This window comes from Azolla caroliniana, unplaced genomic scaffold (genome assembly GCF_043228905.1).
Source record: "Azolla caroliniana isolate FFs.n. ecotype wild unplaced genomic scaffold, voAzoCaro1.0.p SCAF_15, whole genome shotgun sequence".
In the NCBI taxonomy this organism is placed as follows: Eukaryota; Viridiplantae; Streptophyta; class Polypodiopsida; order Salviniales; family Salviniaceae; genus Azolla; species Azolla caroliniana.
The window spans coordinates 12,862,213-12,886,304 of record NW_028230450.1 but is presented as its reverse complement, the minus strand read 5'-3'; the positions used below and the strand labels follow the sequence as shown (position 1 = coordinate 12,886,304).

The window sequence follows — 24,092 nt, the reverse complement described above, 5'->3', positions numbered from 1 at the left end:
ACAACTTTCTTGTTTAGGCTCTCTCTCTCTCTCTCTCTCTGTTGCATCACATGCACATACACTCACACACAAAGCTCACTTCTGCTACATAGCACCATCTATGCCTATCATTCTTCATAGATACAAATATCTATCTTGTTTGGATCCACCCAACTATAAAGCTCAACTCGTCGTGAAGGGATAGAAACAAGAACATGACATCCACTACGATGAGATTTTCTCTCCCTTAATCAAGATGACGATCCTTCAGTCCCACTTAGGAGTCATTGTGACCAAAGATCTAGATCTTGAACAAATGGACGTAAAAGCAACTTTCCTACACAGAGATTTAGAGGAAGACATCCATATGTCTCAACGAGCAAGCTTCACAGCAACGGGGGAGGAGAATCACTTTGTATGCCGACTGAAGAAAAGACTTTACGGCTTGAAACAGTTGTGGAGATTTTGGTACCAAAAATTCAATTCCCACAATCGGTAGCTTGGATACAACCGGTCCGACTCCAAACCTTGTATGTATGTTCGGGAATTATCCAATGAGTCCAAGATATACCTGATCCTTTACGTTGACGACATCGCAAGGAGTGATAGGGCCAAATTTAGGAAGCTAAAGCAAGAACTTCACGAGAAAATCCCGATGAAGGAACTCAGAGAGGCCTGACACAACTTGGGATGAGGATAGAGTGAGACAGGACAAAGAAGATCCTACAACTCTCCCAATCCAACTACATCCGAAAAGTGCTAAGACGATTCAACATGGATATGTTGAAGCCCGCACTGACACCGCTCCCGATGTGTATCCAACTATTGGGCAGAGAATCTCCCTCCATAGAGGTTGAGAAAGAGCCAATGTGACATATTCCCTATGCATGTATGCGATCGTAGCCACTCATCCCGAGCTTGCATATGTCGTAGGAGCTACCAGTCGCTACATGTCTAATCTCGGAAAGAAGCACTAGGAAGCAATGAAACACATATTCAGATACCTTCGGGGAACCGAGAGTATGCATATGACATTCGGCTCTAATCATCCGACCAAAGTTGAAGGCCTCACCAACTCCGATTATGTCGGCAATCTCGACAATCAGAAGTCAACGTCAGGCTACGTTTTCACCTACGGAGGTGGAGCAATTTCATGGAGGTCGAAACTCCAAGAATGTACGACACTCTCTACAACAAAGGCCAAATACATTTTCACGTTGGAGGCAGCAATGGAAGCAATTTGGTTGCAACGGCTATTGGCTGACTTTTCGGCTAAGAGACAAATCGTCCAAAATACTCCGGCCTTGTATTGTGACTTACAGAGTGCAATTCATCTTGGATTCTTGTGCAGAGCCCCATTTATCACTCGAAGACGAAGCACATAGAGGTGAGGTATCATCATATTCAGGAGTTTGTCACTGATCAAAATCTTGAAGTCTGAAAAGTCGATACCAAGGTGAACATCGTCGATAGCCTAGCGAAGCCGCTCCTGGATCACCACTTTAGAGCACTAAGGAGCCAAATGGGACTATATCAATCTGAGTAGAACATGGAGGCCGAATAACCCATAGAACCCAAAGGAGCCAAAAGGCCGAAAGATAATTGAAGGGCTAAAAAAGCCAAAAGCCGATCACAGGACCAAAAGGGTCGAAAGGGGGAAAGAATACTGAAAGCCAAGTCAGTTGATTGAGCCAGAGATCCAATGAGTTGACCAAGCCGAAGGGTCGAAATTCCAAGATAGAAGGGCTAAAGGCCATAGGACTAAAGTACCGACCCAACCTGATTCGACCACTTCTGATTTGAGAATTAGCCCCTTCACTTGTAAATTCAAATTGTAATTCAAATTGAAATTGTATTTAAAGTTTACAAGGGAGATCACCCCTACATTATTATAAGTAGTCATTTTACAAGGGTAATAAAAGCGTTACTAAAAATAAATAAAAAGTCATTTTACAAGGGAGTTTGTTGGGATAAAAGTCCCACTCTACCCATGTTGTATCTTCTTAGTGTGAACACTTCCTAAGGGAGTTAGGGCTTAGTTGCCCTAAGTATAAATATATGGGAATAAGTCTTGTAATACAGTTCGGCGGGATTTTGAATAGTATTAGTCTCATTCTCATACTCTAACTATGTAACTATCTTTCTCCACCTCTCTTGTATATCTTTGTTGAGATTAAACAATGCACCTTCTATTCTACTTGTCTACATGCTTGCTCATTCCCATTAACAAGATCCATATTCATATTCCACACAAGTCGACCAATCACACATCAGTCGACTCAAGGCACATATTCAACCTTCAAGGAGTGTAGAGAGTGTTATACTTCAGAGAGTATCATGCAATGGAAGAGGCCTCTTTTTATTACATTGTAGGAGTGTGGAGAGTGTTATTCTTCGCAAAGTAGCATGCAATCAAGCCCTTTTGAAGTACAAGGAACATTTCTTACCTAACTCATGCATTGGCACTTGTCACATGCCTAATTAACCAAGTGCATGCAATTTTGAACTTTGGCCCACCATATGTCATTGTACCACAATTTCCAGGTTGTACCATATGTCATTGAACTTTGGCTCTTGTATTTTGGGAAATAAGAAAGGGGTTTTAAAGTTTGAGGCTAGGGTCTTAAATGTTGGTAGATGATGGGGCAGGGTAATGTGGCAACTAATGTACTAGTTGACATGGGGTAGCTGACATGGCATTTTAGCGGCAATGTTGACTTCCTCAAAATAGACCTTCCTTGAACTAGGGCTTTCCTTGGTTTGAGGAAAGTTTTCCTTTGACCTTAAAATGCTTGAAGATGGGCCCTCCTTTGAGGAAATAAATTCATTGAAATCACAAATCTATCCACTTTTGTCGGACATTGGTCTCAGTCTTCTTGATTGATTTGACTCTTATAATCTGAAATTCATTCTTCTCGCTTAGATCTTGGAATCATGTCTTGAAAATTCTTTCACGACCCTAACAATGATCCCCTCGTCTAGGTGTGTCGAATCCTTTGGTGTGAAACTCCGATATCCATCTTTCGTCGATTTCACATATATTTGCACACCATGCTTAGTTTTACAAGCCAAAAAATTCTTTGCAATCCTTGTTCAATCATGATTTACACAAAACAACACGCCACCTTTTGTCATCATTGCTCTTGCCTACCTTCTTGATTCACAATTCCAAGCTCAATTTAAAAGTTTTGGCAATGTTTCTACCTTAATTCACATTTATCTTCGAGAAATCCTGCCACATTCTTTCTCAGTATGACCTTCATCCTAACCTTCAACCCATCATAAACCTAGAGTTTGATGCTTTTCCCCCCATGAGCACACCACATAATGATAGTGTCTCCTTTCCAAAAAGTGAAACATCTCCCAAATCCTCCCCCAAGCCAATTCATTGTTATAGATCACGTTTTCATTGTTTGCTAAGTTATACAAGGTAACGACATCAATGAAATTACCTTTGACTCTCATGCAAGTTTCGCCTACCTATAGTCACAACACCAATGCAATGTCCTTGATTCATGGAAATTTAGCATGGTGGCCCATTTAAATTTCACAATGTGTAGTTTGTCTTATTGAAGATTCTTGTCTAATATTATTAGAGATTGTGGAATTGGCCCACCAAGATTCCTACTTCCCATTCTTGACATCATCTTCACTAGTTTCATAAGGAATCACATTCAACTTCAATGAAATCGCCTCTTCCAAAACTCCTGGATGAAAACGATAAACCATCTACAACTTTAAGATCACGAAAAACTGTTGTATGGAAAATAGAGAATGTAAAGGTTAATCAAGACGAAAAACTATGGTACAAACATAGATTAACTTATATTGTAAAATCATGGTGCCAAATTTCCAAAACACATTTACAATAAAGAATGATACAATTGGAGCTCCTGAGTCCTATCTTATATACATCTAAACAAATAACTAACCATTTCTCTAACTAAGGTTGGGTTGTTAATCCTAACGCAAACACTAGCCCCATCTACAACATTAAATGAACTACTCTTTTGGTAGACTACACTCAAGAGGGCGGTTGTTGGTTGTTTAATAAACGACAAATAACTAACACCTTGTTTCATATGTTATAGAGAATATCCATGGTACATGAGCTCCTAGGATTCACACAAGACATTGTGTGGACAAAAGGTGTCGCACCTTTTAGGGCAACATTTAGTTCAAAGGTAGAGACTCATCCAAGAAAAGGAGCCTAGTTGAGTATATTGCCCTACTATGGTCAAGAGATAAGAGGATGATAGAAAATGAATAAGCCTTGACACTTAGTTGACCAAATTCTATCTTACAAAAAACATTATTAACTAGCTAAAAGTGGAGATATTGACTCTAATTAATAAAATAACAATATTGCTCAAGAGTTCTTCCTCTATTAATGTTTGGCAAAACCCTTTGTACAAGGCGAAGTACCATTGGATAGTGCACATCGAATTCCACATCACCCTTGATTCTTTTAATATGTTCTTAAGACAAATTAATGTATTTCTCAAGTTTCGATATGAAAAATACCACTTTAATATAACTATGTATTGTAGTATAGCTAGATTCCTATAAATATCTATTTCCATTGTATGGATAACAAAGCACCAAACCTTCAAGAAAATCATCCACCATTTATATGCATGCCATATAATGCCAAACTAGGCTTCATGACTTCATGTGCATCAAGAGTCATTACAAAAGGAATGTACACTTTTCTAGTTGAAAGGAATATATCACTAGTAGTATCCTTGTGCTCCTCAAAATTTTCACAAAAGTTTCAACATTATTTAGTTTTGCGTTATGTTCTATTTTACTAGACCCATGATCCTTAGCTTTAGTAGATGATTTTTTTTAAGTTATTACTAATGGAGACAAGAAAATCTACCTTCGAAACAATTGGCAATGCAAGTTCCTCCATGAAATTCAAAATGCCTCAAGGTCAAATGAAAGACATGTTTCATCTCAGCCCTTACAACATGTAAATCTTGCATAAAGGCAATAAATGAGAAATTAATGCATCATTGAGTAGTATGTGATGCTCACAAGAATTGTCAAATATATAGATCAACAATAGTGCCTTCCAATTAATCATTGCAATAAGAAGTGCCACTCATTGGGGAGGGGCTATAAAATGCATAATTCTATCACATGAGCTCAAGAGAGGTATTTAAAAATTCTATTTCTATATACATTAATCATATATTCAAAGGTGTGAAGGTGTAACTATGGATTGAATGAATGATAAAGGGAGTATATTTAACTCATGAAAACTTCGAAATTTGGTGTTTTAAACAAAACTTAATCACACATTATATAGAATGGTTTACATATATAATGATCCCTCGAGTGATAGCCATACATTTGGTACAACGTTGATGTTGATTTCAATGGTCAAAAATTTAAATCAATAGGTAAAACTCATGAACTACATAACAAGTGCCCAAAAAGTCTATAACATGTCTTAGGAGTAAAGGATCAAGTTTAGAATGAATATCTAAAAGCCCAGGGCCCAATTTTGTTTCTCAATAGAGAAGAAATAAATGTCACTTCATCGACATTAGATCCCTATGTGTAATACATGAGACTAATGTTATCTCCATTGTCCTCTTTTATTTTTTGAATTCAAATTCGTTGGGATGAATAACACCGCAAATATTATCAACAATTATCACAAATAAGATGACTTGAATGTCTCGAGTTAATAGGTGAATGCCTCAAGATAAAGCATGACTTGTCAATGGGCCAAAGGGAGCATATCGATAATGAGAGAAAAAGAAACATATGATTGAACCTTTTTTGGGTGTCGACAAATATTTTTGTTATTGTAGTGGGCCAAATGAAAGATTTAATATTCTTGGCTTCTTTTGCTTAAACCAGCTTCCACATTGAACATCAAGAGCCATTTTAGAAACAACACCACACAACGGGTGCATTGGCATAAAAGGCCGACTCTTTCCAAATTGTATCCTTAAGTGTGAACACGTCCCCAAGTTAGGCTTGATTATATATATAAGCCCAAATGTAACATTGTAGTGAGAGAGTTATAAAATAACAAGTTTCCATTAGAGCTTCATTTGAGTTATCTTGCTACTTACTTTTCTTCATATTGTGCATATTCTACTTCTCTGTCTTGCACACATTGTTTGTCTAACATCACCTTGCAAGTTCTCACATATTCTTCTGCATATTATATTCAACAATTGGTATTAGAGTGACCTTGTTGTTCGGCGACAACGAACAACAGAAAGTTGAGAAGGAGGAATAGTTGACAACAGTCGAAGTCGAGGAATAGTCGATCAAGTGTTTTCTACGCCCATTGCAGAAAAACTAGTCACAATGCTTCGACTGCTTGTCAATAAAAATAAGGGAAAACGGTGGGCGATTCGATCGGACACAAGGACACTCTAATTCGAACCGTCTACTACTGGCAACCAAGTAAATGTTGTTGACTCCCGATTGGGAGAAATCCTTTATGTGGAGGAGTCTACAATCGGAGAAGTCCTAGCGCATGACACACCAACATGGTTGTTGGACTCGAGCGCCACTTTTCACGTGACCCCCAAAATCGAATAGTTTTCGAACTATTCAACTAAGGCCCGCGGCATAGTTCGATTCGGCAATGGGCAAGACTGCGTAATAGCAGGGATCGGCAAGATCCCCATTCAATTGTCGAACGACAATTCAATCATCCTGCACCAAGTTTAAGGAAATATGAAAATCGACTTTGGATACAAGTACAACAACTTGTACCCATTGATGGCGATCATGATGTGAACGTAGCCGATTCGTCATAATCGAACTTATGGCATGGCCAACTCAGCCATATGTCACAAGCCGGATTGGGCCGACTTATTGCAATCGGCTACATCTCAAAGCTCTAGACAAAGACAGAATTCTGTGAGCCTTGTAATTATGGGAAATAGATCCAAAGTTCACACTCTCTCCATTATGAGACAATACGATAGCCCCTAGAACTGGTCCACACCGATATCTGTGGGTCGATGCTTGAAAGGTCACTACGAGGCTCTCGGTACTTCATCACATTCGTAGATGACTCTACACGGAAGGTCTAGGCCTACTCGATTAGGTCGAAAGATGAAGCGCTCGACGTCTTCTCTCGGTGGTCAGCCGAAGTAGAGAACCGATTAGTTCACCGAGTGAAGACACTCTAGTCTAACAACGGAAGTGAATACACCTCCCGAACGTTCAAACAATAGCTGTCTGAAAAAGGGATTCAGCACCAAAAGATCATTCCTTACACTCCCATGCAAAACGATGTGGCGGAACGGATCAATCGAACGGTCCAGCAGAGAGTGACGACAATGCTCCAACAATTTGAACTAAAGCTGGAATTTTGGGCTGAAGCGTTGTAAATGGATGTTTATTTGATCAATCTCTCACCATCAAGAGCAATCCGGCTCAAAGTGCCACATGCACTATGGTCTGGCAAAAAGCTGACCTACGATAGGCTTCGTACATTCGGATGCAAAGCCTACTTATTCATCCCCAAGGATAAGAATACCAAGCTAGCACCCCATGCACTTAAGTGTATATTTCTTGGCTACGACATAAACGGTGACTTCAACTATCGGCTATGGGATACAGAGAACTGGAAATTGATCCGGAGCAGCAACGTGGTTTTCAATGAAGACTCAATACTCTCTAACTGAACACAATGAAAGAAAATATCTAGAAAGGTCTCATTTGACCTTGATAAATCGGTCGAAGAAGGGCCAGCCGACTAGGTGAATCAGAGACTCGACAAACAATTGAAGACGACCAAGCTAGCGACCCCCCTATCGAACCCGAATTAGTTAAAGGTCCATTAGTTGAATTCGATTCGACTAAAAGGTCGACAAGGGCCTAATCAGCAAAAATAGTTGAATGGGTTGAAGAGGGAAAATCAAGAAGAGCCGATAAAACCAAAGGGCTGCATCGGCAAGAGCCGAATCGTTCAACCTAGGCACAACCGAAAAAGGCAGAGTTGATATAGATAGAGTTGAAGTAGACATAGTCAAATTGACCAAATCACCCAAGGTGCCGAAAGACCAATCCAAACCGACCAAGGCACCAATCCCTCTGTCAATTGATCCCGAAGAAGGGGAGGATGATTCAACATCACTGAAATCGTATTTTAGAAATCTGGACGAGTTAGATAACCAACAGAGTTTTATCAACTAGGCCTTGACTACGTCAATTATACGAATGTAGGCAAACCCAGCTTGTACGAGGAAGTTGTAGTCTCACCGAATGCTGACACATGGCTCGAAGCCATGAGATCCAAGATGGACTCGAACATGCGAACAAGACATGGGAGTTGGTCGAACTACTAGTTGGACGGAAGCCACTATCGTGCAAATGGGTCTACCAAAACAAATATGTATCTGGTTCGGAACGACCCAAGTACAAAGCTCGGCTCGTCGCCAAAGGTTTCAAACAGGAACATGGGGTTGACTATGATGAGATCTTCTTGCCAATAGTCAAAATAACCACCCTTAGGTGACGACGAACGACCTAGAGCTTGAGCAGCTTGACGTCAAAACGACCTTCCTACATGGAGATCTTGACGAAGACATCTACATTTCTCAACCAGCATGCTTCACGGTGACGGGGGAGCAAGGTTGTCTCATCTACAAACTAAATAAGAGCCTATATGGCCTCAAGCAAACGCCGAGAATGTGGTATCAGAAGTTCGATACCTACATCCGGTAGCTCAGCTACAGTCGGTCGAACTTCGACCCATGCATGTACATCCGACAACTGGTCAACGAGTCCTGGATCTACATGATCTTGTATGTCGACAAAATGTTGATTGCAGGGAGCAATCAAGCAAAAATCAGAAGACTAAAGCGGAGCCTTTACGATAAATTTTCGATGAAGGAACTTGGACAAGCCCGACATATCTTGGGCATGATGATTGAGCAAAATCGGATGACGAAGATCTCCAACTCTCCCAATCTGATTACATCTAAAAGGTGCTTAGAAGGTTTCACATGGAGAACGCTAAGTTGCCATTGACTCTGCTCCCGATGTCAACATGACTAACAGACATGGAGTCTCCTTCAACTTATGAGGAGAGCTCAATGGAAAGATACGCTATGCATCAGTCGTAGGAAGTATCATGTACGCAATGGTGGCGACCCGACCTGACCTTGCATATGTCGTAAGGGGTCGTCGCTAGTACATGTTGAACCTAGGATGGAAGCACTGGGAGGTTGTCAAACACAACTTCAAGTATTTGTGAGGAACCAAAGATGTACAATTGATTTTCATATCGACAATCCGACCGAAGTCAAAGGCTACACAAACTCTGATTACGTCAACAATCTAGACAATCAGAAGTCGACATTAGGATATATATTCACCTATGGTAGAGGTGTCATATCATGGAGGTCTAATTTGCAAGAGTACATGGCCTTGTCGACCATAGAGGCCGAGTACATTGTTGCATCAGAAGTAGTGAATGAAGCAATTTGGTTATGTCAAAAAGCAAAATCGACCATCCATCACTGACCATTTATTGTGACTCACAAAATGCAATACACCTCATTCGGAACCTTGTTTACCATGAGAAGACGAAATGCATTGAGGTGCGGTACCATCACATCCAGGAGCTCGTAACATAGAAGAAGCTCGAAGTCTAGAAGATAGATAACATGTTCGCGTTCACAAGTGGAAGAATCGCGTACAAATGGAAGGATAAGGAATATTTCGTCTGATTTTGGGGCATTTTTTGCCATTTCACAAAACACCTTGATATCAAGATCACATGTTCTCAAAAAGTTGATGAAAAAGTTGAAATTTTCACTATTTGGTAAAACTGGAAAATGTCAAAATTTCATCAAATACGAAAAGTAACATTGTGTATTTTTAAGGAAAAAGGACAACTAATAATTTTTTAGATTTTAAAGAAATCTAAATCTAAATATTTTAAAACAATTAGCTTTTGTATATCATTGAATAAAATGTTGTCTAAATCTGTTACATATCGTTGCACAAAATATATATTCAGGAGTTATTTGTATCACTATGATCATTCCTTTCATGAGAGTCACTATTATAGTTATCGAGATATCAAGCTCAACTAGATTTAGTTAGCTTGCCAACACATGTAACTTAATAGTTACCTAGATAGAATCTAGTTAGTGTGTTGACCTTAAAGTCGTAATTAGGATTTTGTACTTGAGTGGGATACATTATAGATCCTCCACTCCTATGCTCATTTAATATAGGACTTACACCTTTGTACCTATATTTTACTCACACATGTGCACCTTTCCACATGAGATGTATATATACCTTATTATGGGTATTTTTGTATTTGATACTACTTTATAATATAGTTAATCATCCCCCATCTTGTCTCGTTGTTTATAAGTGTTCTTTCTCTCTTCCTCTCACACTCTCACATACATACATACATACACATCATATAATCTTCTTCTACTTAATCACATAATTAGGTACTAATTAACCCATAATTAATTACCTAATTATTAACAATTGTGACTCTTCCTCCTCATTTTCAAATATACCAATCAAAGCATTGTCTTCATCTAAAACCAGATGGTGTCTCCAAATTATGTGCACTAAATCTTGTTTGCCTTCAATCCGAGCCACTTTCTAGACTTGGTAATTTCTCTTTTATTATTTTTATCGTTCACATCCTTAAACGTCCAACTTTTGTTAGTGTAAAGTCATACACAATTATTACCATCGACATAATTATTTTAAAAACAGAGATTTTAGTACAATTCGATAGAATGTAACAAATTAAGATTGCAATACAATTCAATACTCAGGTTCAAAGTGTTTTCATCATAATTCGATTCTTAGTATCGAATTCACGTTCAAAGTTTTTACTTTCTTTAATTATAGTTTTTTTATGATAAAAAAAATTGTAAACCTAAATTCGATACTATGTATCGAATTGTGATGCAAATGGGATGTTTTCATCACAATTCGACACTTAGTATTGAATTCAAGTTTCGAATTGTGATGATTTTTCATCACAATTCGATACTTACGAAAATAAATAAATACTTTAAACCTAAACTCGATACTTAGTATTAAATTCAGGTTTCAAATTGTGATGATTTTTCATCACAATTTGATACTTATGAAAATAAATAAATAAATACTTAAAACCTGAACTCGATACTAAGTATCGAATTTAGGTTTGAAGTTTTTTTTTCTCAAAAAAAATAAAATAAACTAAACTAAAAACTTTAAACTTGAATTCGATACTAAAAATCAAATTGTGATGAAAACACTTTGAACCTTAGTATCGAATTGTACTGAAATCTCTGTTTTAAAAATAATTTGATGGTAATCATTGTGTATGACTTTACACTGACAAAAGTTGGATGAGCAAGTGCGTTTCATTCACATGATGATTAAAGTCATAACGTTTTCACCATGCATCACATGAACCAATTGCTCCATTAGCTGGTGAACTTAAAGAGCTTATTGATTTTGACGACGAGCTAGTAAAGGACCTTACCGTTGCCAACCTGTGTGGATTAGATACTACTTCACAATTTTTGGAGGAGAGTTCTCAAAAGGAAGAAGAGGAGAGTTATGTGATATGTTCCAATGATATATTAATGTTCACATCTAGGTTTGATAGTTCATGAATATTGTCTACATTTTTGGAGTTCTGAATTTACGGATGTTGATGAGCACTAAATTTATAGATGTTGATGACACTTCAGGAACCTACATCTCTTCAAGATAGTGAAACCATTAATCTTAACTTGTGATTTGAGTTAACCATTGCGATTTTCCTTAAGTTAACTACATTTCATACTAGTAGACATTCAATGTTTAAACATTTATCGAAAAACTATTGAATTTTAGAAATTATCATTTTGACACTTTTTAAATCTCAAAAAATCAGCAAATTTTATATGTTATTTACGAAATGTGATACTAGTGTTATCAACTTTTTGAATTTGCCTAAAATCACAAGATTATAAAATGAATCTAATAATGGAATGCACAATCCTTCCACTTTTGAACGCAAATGTCTTAGATACTAAGGTGAACATCGTCATTTGCCTAACAAAGCCACTCCCAAAACAACACTTCGGAGCATTGAGGACAACGATAGGACTACGACAAGAACCTGAGTAGAAGAGAGTTGGACAAACAATCACAATAGATAAGTTGAAGATCAGCCCGACCAAACGAGCAAAAAATGCAAAGTCAAGAGAGCCAGAATGTTGAGAGGTTAAAGACGCAATCAACTGCAAGGAGATCGACTGACTGGAGAGGAGAAGATCGAGGGGCAAGCGGAGCTAAGGACCGATTGAGGATCTAGCGGGGAGCATAGGAGCAAGCGCGAGCAGGAAGCATGCGATTGACCAAAGGCCAAGAGTCGGAATCGAACATGAGCCGATCCAAACTAACTAACTAACTCGGATGATATATGATCCGAATGACTAGCTGAGTCAAAATATATCCCAACTTTACCATTGTAGATTCGACCGAATGCCGACTACCCTATATGTATACACTTGTAACTATAGATCAAATTTGTAATCTAAGTTCACGGGGGAGATAACCCAAATTACTTGTATACATAGGAAGAGTAGCCCTTTTATGGGGGAGTTTGTTGGCATAAAAGGCCAACTCCTTCCAAATTGTATACTTAAGTGTGAACACGTCCTCAAGTTAGGGCTTGATTATATATATGCCCAAATGTAACATTGTAGTGAGAGAATTACAAAAGAGAATAACAAGTTTCCATTAGAGCTTCATCTGAGTTATCGTGCTTCTTACTTTTCTTCATATTGTGCATATTTTACTTCTCTATCTTGCACACATTGTTTGCCTGACATCACCTTGTAGGTCCTCACATATTCTTCTGCATATCATATTCAACAGGGTGAAACAAAAGTTGATTCAAAGCTTAACGGTGTACTTTAGGAGCACGAGTATAAAAAGGAATTATAGAACTTTGAAAAACTGAGCTTGAACAATTCAACATCAAGTCGTATATATACATTTGCAAGTTGTGGTTCAACGATGCAAGGAATACACCCTTCTTGTGCGTGATGAATCGAGCCCATAACACATCAGTTATTGTGATCGAATGACAGAGAGTGGCAATAAGAACACCATGATGATGATGATTAGGAATTGGCAACGACTCGGCTCAAGCCTAAATCAAATCGTTAAACTATTTCAAACGATTTGGCGGTTTGGTTTGGTTTAGGCTTGTGCTTCCTTAACCGTTTGAGCTTGGTTTGGGATGGCTCAAGCCGAACTGAACCGAACCAAATTGGACCAAACCGGTTAAGGCTTAATTGACTTGGCTAAACCGATTCCTAAGCCGGTTTAGGCTTAACCAGTTTGGGAATCGATTTGGCTCAAGTTTGGAAACTCCCAAACCGGAGAAGTGAAAACCGAACCAAACCGATTCGTAAGCCGGGTTAGGAGAACTGGCTTGGCCAAACCTGTTAGCCTTAACCAGTTTAAGAACCGGTTCTGTACAAGTTTGGAAACTCCCAAACTAATTAAGGGTTTTAACCGGTTTGGTTTGGACAAGGCCAAACCGGTTAAGCCGAAGCCGAACTGCTACCGATTCATAACATTGATGATCAGGAGATGCCGATTGCCCCCATCCCAAATATTTTCTTGCCACCATTTAAATTAAACATCGGCGGATGGGAATGGACCATGACCATGACCATGACCATGACCATGAGGAGGTGGTGCGAGGTTTGGCATCCCGTCAGGGGCCGTCAGATGAGACGGACGGGCCTCCCTACCTTCTTGTGAGGGAGAAGCCCCCCTCCCTCCCCGTCAGGCGCCGTCAGATTAGACGGACTGCAGATTTACCCACACTTCTTTCCCTTCCCCTTTTTTCATTTTTCTCTGCCTTCTCCATTCCTCTTCCTCGTCTCCACGACAACGAGACAGATTCAGACAGACAGATTCAGACAGGCAGCGCGTGCGTGCGTGTGCGTGAGAGAGAGAAAGAAGGATCAGTCTCTGTGTCTCTCAGCCATGAAGATCTCTGTCAAAACCCTGAAAGGAAACCACTTCGACATCGATGCTTCGAACACTGACACAGTAAGTAGCTCCTTCTTGCTCCCCCCACCCCCCGCCTTGGGGAATTTTGGGCTGCACTATACCTCTGTATTCGTGTTCAAATGCTGCCTTCTATCCTTTGATCAAGTTTGTTCAGTAGGGTTAGGGTTTATGAAACCGCAGCTCGATCTGCTCGAAGTGGTAACGTAGAGTGCAAAGTGAGTTTCCCATGTAGTCATGGATGAGTCCGCACCTGATGTATTTAATAACACCGTGATCATTCATTTGGCATCCCTTTTGCGACAATTAGACGTTTCTTGGATAATGTGTATTGGATGAAGTTGTGAAAATTTGAAATTTGAAAGGAGGATGCATTAATCTCGCTTCTCCCGAAGGAGTAGTCTTTTCCTATATCTGAATCTGAAATGAATGAAATGCTAGCTTGATCTTTGTGAACTGGCAACACATAATGACTAGTCTTCTCCCTGAACTGGAAAATGAATGAAGTATTAGCTTGATCTGTTTGAACATGTGAGCATGTAGTGCAGATTCCAATATAAAGATGGAAGCAAGTTGATTTCATGGATATACCGCTAACAATGACCAGTTTTTTTCCTGGACTGGAATATGAAAAGATGGTTGAACTGTTTGATTTTTTTTTGCATTTCAATTTAAACATGACAGTAAGCAATTCCCATTGACTTATGGTTTTGTAATACATTTGATACATTAGTATGATGATCCAATCTATATTCCTTTTAGAACAATGATTTCATATCTAGAAATTTTTGCACAAGGAACAGTATCCCTATGCAAAACTAATTTCTTGCTTCTTTGCACAGGTCCTGTCTGTGAAGCAAAGAATTGAGGAAACTCAAGGAAAGGATGCATTCCCATGCTATCAGCAACTGCTAATTTACAAAGGCAAAGTGCTCAAGGATGAGACCACTATGGAGGAGAACGGTGTTGTAGAAAACAGCTTCTTAGTTGTCATGCTTTCAAAGGTAATAGTATGAGACAGGATTTGCAAAACTGAATTTTTATTTATTCAGATATTCTTATTTGGCCTTTTCATATGCTTATTTTGCAATTTCCGTTTTTCCTACAAAGGCGGCCCCGGCCCCTTCTGCAGCCCCTTCGGCAAGTGCAGTGACACAGGTCAGTCTGTAGAAGATTTGAAGTTGTTTGAAACTGTTGCTGTTGCTGTCTATAAGTGAAATATTTGGTTGCAATAATTTTAATTTTTTGTAGGTTTCTTCAACACCTCCACCTCCTGCACCTGCTCCTAGTCCAGCTGCACCTGCATCACCTGCATCACTTTCAACAGCAGCTGCTTCAGTCTTGCCTCCTGTGTCAACTCCGTAAGATATGAAGTTCAATTTATATGTATATATATGTCTGTAGGGATGCTATTCCCTTTTGGGTGGCTGAAATATCTGACAATACATGCATCTGTTTTCCTGATGCAGAGTACCTCCAGTGGAAAATGCCAATGTGGCACCTGCACAGTGAGTATATATGCACCTGAATACACTATTCCTAATAAATTACATCAGATTGATATGGATCTAGAAAGGTCACATCCTTAATTTTAAGGCTAACATGAGCGAACCTTTCAGACCTGCAGATATTTATGGTCAGGCTGCATCTAACCTTGTTGCTGGTTCAAACCTCGAGCAAACAGTTGAATGGATCATGGACATGGGTGGAGGGAGCTGGGATAGAGAAACAGTTATCCGATCGTTACGTGCTGCCTTTAATAATCCAGAGAGAGCTGTCGAATATTTATACAATGTATTCTTTCATGCTATACATTATCCAATTTGGTTCTGAATGTTAGAGGTTTTGAGAAGCAGGGTTTAGGGTGTATTACAATTTTCTGCATTGGTTCAGGGTATACCAAATGCACCTGAGGTTGCTCCTCCTGTTGCACCACCTGCGACTGCGACAGGAGTTGCAGCTGCAGCAGCAGCTGCACTACCAGTGGCTGCAGCACCACCATCAGTGCTGCCAACACAAGCACCTGTACAGCCTTCTGCTGGTATTGGACCTAATGCTGCACCACTGAACCTCTTTCCTCAGGTATTTCACATATATTTTGGATAACCCATCTCTAGAGTTTGCATCATTTTTAACATTAACTCAACTTCTTAAATATATTTTCCAGGGTATGCCTGGCCTTGGTGGAGCTGCCCCAGGTGCATTAGATTTCTTAAGAAATAATCCACAGGTAGGGTTTGCAAGAAAATATCGTTGAAAAGAATCTCTACTAAATGCATATCAGAAATTGCTTTTCTTGTCTATCTTGTCAGCAAAAGTTGAGCACATTCTTGTGTTTCCATTTTTGTAACATTTAAATAACTAGTCGTATGTGGATATATCATCCCTTTTTGTTAGCATATAGTTTGAGCAAGAGGTTGATTAGTCCAGAAGCTGAAGAAAAGAAACTCCCTTCACTTTACAGAAACACATAATTGCTGGCTCGGTCTTCCCAACAGCATCCTTTAAAAAACTGCACCTTGGCTGAACACTGTATTACATGCTGTTCATACTAATCCTTTATGAAGCTGAAAAGCAGCATTCTGTCCAATGGCTATTAATCACAAGTTTAGTTAACATAGACAATTGATTGATCATTGACAAATAGTAACAATATCACAAAACTAAATGTACTCTCATTGGCGAGCCTGTTCTTGTATATTACAAGATAAACATGAACATACAAGTAATTGGTGCTTGTTTGTGTTAGCAAATATGTTTTGCTTACAAGTGATATATTTAGTTATAACCAGTATTGTTTGTATGATTTGGTCATGCTGTAAAAGTTTTCTGCTATCCTTCTTTCATTGAGAACAACTATTGTATTTGCTCAAACCAAAATGAGGGCTAGATTCATGCAATTCAGAAATTTATAGATAAAGCTGAAATTTAGGATTAATATCTTGGAAAATATTTATTGGAGTAATCTTATTTTAGGAGAAGGCATTAAATCTTATTTTATGGCGAAGGTGACTTGTCACATGTGTAGGGATGCTATACCATCTTGTAGATGATATTCATTTTAGTGTATTTTTTCAAACCTACCTGACCCATATTTTGAGTTTTTGAATATTGATTACTGGTGTTTTTGTTGTGCCCTCTCGCTTACTCATTTGCACACACTATTTTGGACTTGGGAAGCTCAATTATTGTTTTTGGTTTAGAGCAATCCTTGGATTTACTTTATTCAAGGAAAACAAATGTATGCATAGTTTGGACTTACATATTGTCTCGTGTATAGAAACAATATATTTTTAAGAATAACCTTGAAGGTAGGTTTCTACTACAGAAGAGGTCAATCTAAAGCAGAGATGGATTTTCTTGTGGAGAGTCCAGTTGAATTTTGCAATTTCTACTTGTATATCTTCTAAATAAGACATTCTTTGAGAAATACTACAGATGACTAGATAATTCATGTAGTTCTGATTTAGCAATTCTTTTGGAGAACCTTCAGAACAATGATAGCTTCATTTTTAGCAAGATAGACAGGGCATGTTTGTTTTCTTATGGTGTAACTTTTGAAAAGTAATTTATTAAATTAATTAAGCAATTGCAGTTGTAAGTCTTTGAGAGAAAACCGTGTTTGTGAAATGCTTGAGATTTCTCTTTCATTTTCCTTGCCTGATTCTTCTACCCTGATTCCTAAGTAATTAATTGTTTGTTCCATGTAGTTTCAAGCTATACGAAGCATGGTACAAGCAAATCCCCAGATCTTACAGGTTGGATTTTTACCTACAAATTAAATGCAAGTTGTTTCCTTTCATCTAATGGTACTTAATGTGTGCATATTTTACAGCCAATGTTGCTAGAACTTGGCAAACAAAACCCTCAATTATTACGACTAATCAGTGACAACCAGCCAGAGTTCCTCAGGCTGATAAATGAACCTGGTGCAGAAGGAGCAGAAGGGTAGGACCTGAGGTCTCCATTGATCGATTCATGTTTGCATTCATGACTGATTGTTGTATGTCTATGATTAATGCAGTGAAGTGCTTGGACAAATGGCAGAAGCAATGCCTCAGGCAATAAATGTCACACCCGATGAAAGGGAAGCCATTGCACGGGTAATTTGAATCGGAAAGTTTTGCTAGCTAAATCGGCATGAAGTTTACGTGATAGCATTTCGATCTTGATATTTTTTTTGTAATGCCAGCTGGAAGCATTGGGATTTGACAGAGCACGTGTTATAGAAGCTTTCTTGGCATGTGATAGAAATGAGCTTCTTGCCGCAAATTATCTTTTGGAGGACACTGGTGAGAACGAAGAGTGAGCCCATAAAGTTTCTGGTATTACTATGTGTTTTTCACTCGGACATGAAGGTTGACAACAATGATTAGTCCATATGTAAGTGCTGAGTATACCCTGGAAACTTGAAATCATGGTTAGGGAAATGATTACTATGTGATTTACTTTCTGCAACAGCAACTAGAAAGACCAAGTCAGCCATTGTCTTTTATTGTATGATTCCAACATAGGAAGTTAGGAGGTTGGTATCTGTTTGATTTTTCTCTCGAGGAACTTTGCTAAATGGTCTGATCGTGTAAATTGAGATATTTGATGTCAACGAGTCATTAAAACTGCATTGATCAAGAACTTATATTTCACATTTTTTTATCTCACTGAAATTTTGCAAAGTTAATGCAAATAGATTGTGTGCTGAGTTTTGATTTAGGACTTGGAAGTGGCAGGTCGTATGATTACATGCCTATCGTAATGCACCCTAGAACTTCATTCTCATTAACTTTGGTGTTCTCCATGCAATACATGTACGAGTTTTTGTAGACGTTTACAAATCTGAGCAGAAGATTTTGCTCCTAAGCATAACATTCAGAAGCTCATAAGTTAACATTTTGTCTAGTACTCATTTTCATGTTTCATCTATTCAGAATCTTACACTTAAAAGTTTATGCTTGTGGAAGCTTGTACCAACTATATACTGGTCTAGCTATTGGTGGTTGGATTTTCCTAAAACCAAATAGCGCATCACACAATTTATCAGTACCCTGCATAGCGTCATGAAATGACATCATTTTTCATACGTAACCAATAACAGTGTTTTAAAAGTAAATTGTTTATGGCATGAAAGTTATCAGCATGAAGTAGCAGTGTTTTCATGGTCTACCAATAGTAGCTATGTCATTAAATTAATCCTGATTGCTGTATAATGCTCCCTTTTTCAATCATTATTACGGATTAGTGTTCACACATGTTAGAAATTTAACACCCTTGTTTAATACGTAAGCCTTATGGTCAATGATTTAAAATGGTAGTTGGTTGGCAGTTTTAAAGTCGACAAAACAACAAAATGGTGGTTTTAACATGATCATTCTATTTATTAATTTAGATCTCATTAACATCATTGAGCAAATTTTCAGACACGTTGACATATTTTAAATGCTAGTTTGAAGGATGAAATGTTTTACAAGCCAAGTGAATGTGAAATATGTATTCAAACCTAAATCTCTATAATAGGATTTGGTGATGGAAGGATTAACCTAAATCATCTCTGAATTTTAGGAGGTTCTCAAATTTTTTGCAGTGATATTTATGGTATTTTTAGGATTAGGCCATGTAATTGATTTTGTAACAGGTATTAGAGTGATATTTTTAATGGTAACACTTACCCAGCTTTGCCAAAACTATACCAAAAACAAACATGATTAAGGGATAGATAATAACTTCTCTTCTATTGTGATGTTTGCTGGGTTTTTATCTAAATGGCCTCACTGATATGGAATGACATTAATATTTGAGGAATAGAGGAATATTTTAGTGATATTGTGATACTATTTGCTTGAATAGAATGGAAATGTAACCTGGGCGAAGCTTTGTATGTGTACAGCCATAAGGTCCAAAAATGAACATCATTTATGGCGATTGATTCAGGATTTAATTGATTCAGTATTGAAAATTGTTTACGTACTATTAATTTCTTGTACTAGGATCATGATAGTAGACATGGAGCTAATGTTTTCTTCAGATGTACATTTCCTTCTTACCACATGGTTTGTTTTGAAGGATACTTCATATGACAAAATAAATTCATGTATAAATTGTAGTAGCAAAAACAAGGGATTCTAATGGTTGTCAATTATAATACTAACAAAAGCATGAGCTATTGGGTTTGTGCACTTCTCAGAAGTGAGAAAGTAATCATAATTTGGGTTTGATTGTGATGCCCGTTTAATTAATTTTCCAAGTGCAATGATTCAGCATTACTGGTGATCTTATGTTCGATTCCATAAACTTGGATTTATAATCCACATTATTCAGCAGGCTTGGAAATCCAACAGATATGGTAATATTTCTTTAAAGTTCCTACTTGAACATACTCTTAATAATTTACTTCTTGACGCATCGTGAAGATACTTTACATTCACAAGGTGATTTCATCCCATTCATGGTAGACGTATTGAAATATATTTAAAACACTTAATTGTCTTCACAAGATGATTTCGTGGCATCCCTACATTGGGACGTGCTAAAAATTCAGGTTGAACATAATTGTCTTGTATATACATCTTTTAAGGACTGCAGCTTGTAATTTGTGCTTCTAGCTGCTTCTACTATTTGAGCATTGCAACTCCTATGTTCTGAGTTCGAATCATTGTTATGGATGCTGCAACTAAGAGAAGAGACAATTGGAAAATGATTATAATTTATTATAGAGTTGGGCTATTAAACACCTAAAAATTGTATATAGTTTATGATTGGGTGTACCCCTAAACCATAAAACCAAGCATTGAGAATTCTATTTAATAAACTATAAGCAACTATATTGTTGTTCTGAATACATTATGATGCCCTTCCGTCAAGACCTAGTTCCATGCATACCAAGTGATGGGATCCAATCAGAGCCACACTCGTTCATATTGTTCCCTCACGTTACTATTGCCTAGTTCACATAAGAGTGTCAAAATTCCAATCAAGATTTGTACTGAAACAAGGGATTATTGTATCCGATCAACACTAGCTCAAATACCAAGTTTCTTGAGAAAGGAACTCAAGGCCCAAGCAAAGACTTAGAAAATTGTCCTAATGTCCCAAAGTGTTTGAAAGGTAGTGAAGCTTCCGTAGACCAGGGTTCAATTACATCTCACTAATGCTAAAGATGATTCATACCATGTTTAAACCAAAAGCAACAGAGATTTCGCTGTCAATGAAAGGAATTAAATTGAAGAATATTCTCAAACTTACAAGTATTCATTTGTAGGCATTTACTTAACCCTGAATGGAAGATATACAATGTATTGAATCCCTATCGGCTGCCAATAAATTCCCTTGAAATCTATCACCTTCTACATAGTGTTACCAGCAACAGGGAATGATTTCCTTCTGTTCAAAGATCCTGAAGTTCCTTCGAACAATTCATTCAAGTAAGTCTCGACATCTTCCGGACTATATTTCACGTACCTTTCTGGATGTCTAACCGCATCCAAGTGGATTTGAAACCGCCCAAGAAAAGATCGATAAGCTGGAAGAAGCATTTCGGTTACCGATATCCGAAGCTCGGTACAAAGCTGCGGGTCCGGAACAGCCCAATTGGACTGAGTCCTTATATTCTCCTCAAATGCCGCATTGAAGCTTTTGAATTTCTCCTTGATCACATTCCTTGTAGCACCATTAGCCGTGCCCCCACTAATGTTGATCCCTTCATCTTTCAAATAGCTCAATACCTTAGTCCATGCCGTCCTCCTATAGTTGTTGTGATATTGCCTCAACTTCCCATTGTTCCTCCTTATCCACTCATCGCCAAGAAACTTCCGGACGAGTTCTGAGCTTTTTACCTTCTGGCTTATGTAATGGACGTTGTTCATCAAGAACAAACTAGCAAGAGCAGGGTCCTTATAGAGCTTTGACTTAGCGTCGAGGTTTCGGTCTAAATTCTCCACCAAGCTCAACATTATATCTGACAGTGGACCTCGATCAGGATCATCTTGATTGCTGCTTGAATTTCCAACCCTATCTGGGAGCAATTGGTTCATAGTATCAGAGTATTCGGAAAGCAATGCCAGGTAATTCATCACATAGCGAGTGAGAGGGTGGATGTTACCAAATGGCATAGCATTCTTTGAGGTCTCATGTTGAATTGCATTCTCAAACTCTACAAAAGTACCCCATGCTGCATCCCCGAGCCTATTCAAAATGGCCAAAGCATCGTGCCTTAGAGTCTCTGAGGGCTCCCCCACAAACATGGTCTCGATCGGGGAGATCGATTCATTAAGGCATTCATACATATTGAGTATTTTGAAGAGCTTTTCTGATGATCGTCGGCTGATGGCAATGGCTTCTCCAAAGTTGAAGAGTTGGATAAGGATTGGCTTTGCCACATCCGTGAAGCATTGATCTGAAACAGACACTCGGAAAGCAAAGATACGTTCAGCAAGTTGCTTCTCGGAGGGGAAGAGGCAACGGATGGCTACTTTCATGGTGCGGACCCACTTGTTAATCTCATTCTCTAGATGTTCCCATGGCATCTTTTGCACCTCTTCAAAGGAGAACTTCTCATGGCCAAGGCTATCTTCGAGAACACACTTTCTGATACCAATATAAGCATGGACACATTCAGATTCATAACCTGATTGCAACATTCTCGATGCGATTTCGAAGAGATCAGATACTGCAGCCGAAGGCAAGAGGTCGAGAGTCATGTCGGCAAGGCCCCTTGATTTGGCCGTTTCTTCTTCTTCTTCTCCTTCATCATCAAATTCTCTCTCCCTTCCTTTTTTACCTTCATTATCATCATCATTATCATCATAATCGTCATCATCATGACCATCAACATTATACTTAGCATTATATTTAGCATCGGTCTCTTGCTCTTCCTCTATCCTTCGGCTGCTATTGTTGCTCGAGAAGCTGAAGCTAAAGGCAGCATCAAACGAAGATCGTCCAGAGACAAGGTCAAACAAACTTTCAGGATCTGCAGGCTCACGATTCTGCCTAAGAATATGACAAAATTCTGCTTCTAGCCTTAACATTGCAAGTTGTAAAGCATTATAAGCTGTGGCAACCTCTGATGGCAATGTCGAAGAAGAGGAAAGTGATTCTGAATTTGCCATAGATTCAATGAAAGTATGTAATTTATCCACTGCATCAAGGTATCGGCGAGCTTCTTCTCGATTCTCGGACCATAGAAATGTTGTTGGTTGTTGTGAAGAAGGAGATTGATCGGAGTTCAAATCCCACTTCATGATTATCTCTTCAGCCGATTTCAGGGCGGAGGGCAATGGAGTCTTCTCAATAATCTTGGAATCTTTTCCTTTTCCTTCGTCAGGGCACTGAAGGTTTTGGTCCTGAGAATCCGTGGATGAAGGAATGGAACTCATGCTGAATCTAGAGAATCTATCGTCAAAGGTGGAGAGGATCCTCATCATATCGTCGGCCTGAGAGGAGCTAAGGGTTCGCAGAATATGGTTAGCGGTGGCTGCCACTCGATCTTCTCCCTTCGGATCCGCCATTAGGAAAAATCAAGCATAAGAAAAACGCCACCAAAGTCCACAGACTCGAATGGGCGGGCAGAAGTTGTGGCAACAAGAAGACCTTTTGGCAACGAACGATGTTGGCGCTTTTCTGTCTACAAGAAACCTCAAATGATACCCTAAAAGAGGGTCTTGTGAGAATAAAAAAAACGCCCTAACCCTAGCAGAGCAAGGCAGTCTGTGGTTTCTCTGTCTCTCTCTGAGTGCGGGTCTGTGTAAACCCTAACAAAACAGAGGATCTTGTGAGAATCCAACAGCCTGACAAAGACCCTGAAGGGAGGAGGGTAAGAGCTGTGCGATGGAAACCCTAACAGGGAGGGTGCGAGAGCTTGAGCATCGATTCAATAGGGATTCATGATGGGAATTTGCAGGATCCAGAGAATCGAGAGAAAGTGCTATGAATGAGGGAGAAAGGAGGCAGTCGCCGTCCAAGCTGACTGACGGGAGCAGGGGATGGACGTCTGACTGACGGAGCTCCGTCAAATGAGTGCGTGAAGTGACGCTTGACCCCCTTGACCATTTCATTTCCCACAAAAGAAAAAGTAAACATAGACATGG

The 24,092-nt window shown here is 38.8% G+C and overlaps 2 protein-coding genes across 2 annotated transcripts; one reads left to right on the top strand and one right to left on the bottom strand.

Moving 5' to 3' along the window:
- Window positions 1–13,891: 13,891 nt before the first annotated feature.
- Window positions 13,892–18,666, top strand: LOC147854653 (ubiquitin receptor RAD23b-like). The gene is made up of 12 exons (XM_087331113.1): window positions 13,892–14,055; window positions 14,856–15,017; window positions 15,124–15,171; window positions 15,265–15,374; window positions 15,483–15,521; window positions 15,633–15,807; window positions 15,907–16,095; window positions 16,181–16,243; window positions 17,724–17,771; window positions 17,849–17,961; window positions 18,038–18,116; window positions 18,206–18,666. The coding sequence occupies exons 1-12, from the start codon at window positions 13,990–13,992 to the stop codon at window positions 18,320–18,322; spliced, it is 1,209 nt and encodes a 402-aa protein (XP_087187239.1). The 5' UTR covers window positions 13,892–13,989; the 3' UTR covers window positions 18,323–18,666.
- A 2,534-nt stretch (window positions 18,667–21,200) lies between these two features.
- Window positions 21,201–23,687, bottom strand: LOC147854652 (exocyst complex component EXO70B1-like). Its single transcript, XM_087331229.1, has one exon. It carries the CDS (start codon window positions 23,511–23,513, stop codon window positions 21,351–21,353), a length of 2,163 nt encoding a protein of 720 aa, XP_087187355.1. The 5' UTR covers window positions 23,514–23,687; the 3' UTR covers window positions 21,201–21,350.
- Between the last annotated feature and the right edge of the window lie 405 nt (window positions 23,688–24,092).

Excerpts from the sequence above, each read along its gene's own strand:
- LOC147854652 (XM_087331229.1), bottom strand. The coding sequence starts at position 23,513 with ATGGCGGATCCGAAGGGAGAAGATCGAGTGGCAGCCACCGCTAACCAT.
- LOC147854653 (XM_087331113.1), top strand. The coding sequence starts at position 13,990 with ATGAAGATCTCTGTCAAAACCCTGAAAGGAAACCACTTCGACATCGAT. Across the intron at positions 15,375-15,482 it reads TTGCCTCCTGTGTCAACTCC|AGTACCTCCAGTGGAAAATG; the intron begins GTAAGATATGAA and ends TTCCTGATGCAG. Across the intron at positions 15,522-15,632 it reads GCCAATGTGGCACCTGCACA|ACCTGCAGATATTTATGGTC; the intron begins GTGAGTATATAT and ends CGAACCTTTCAG.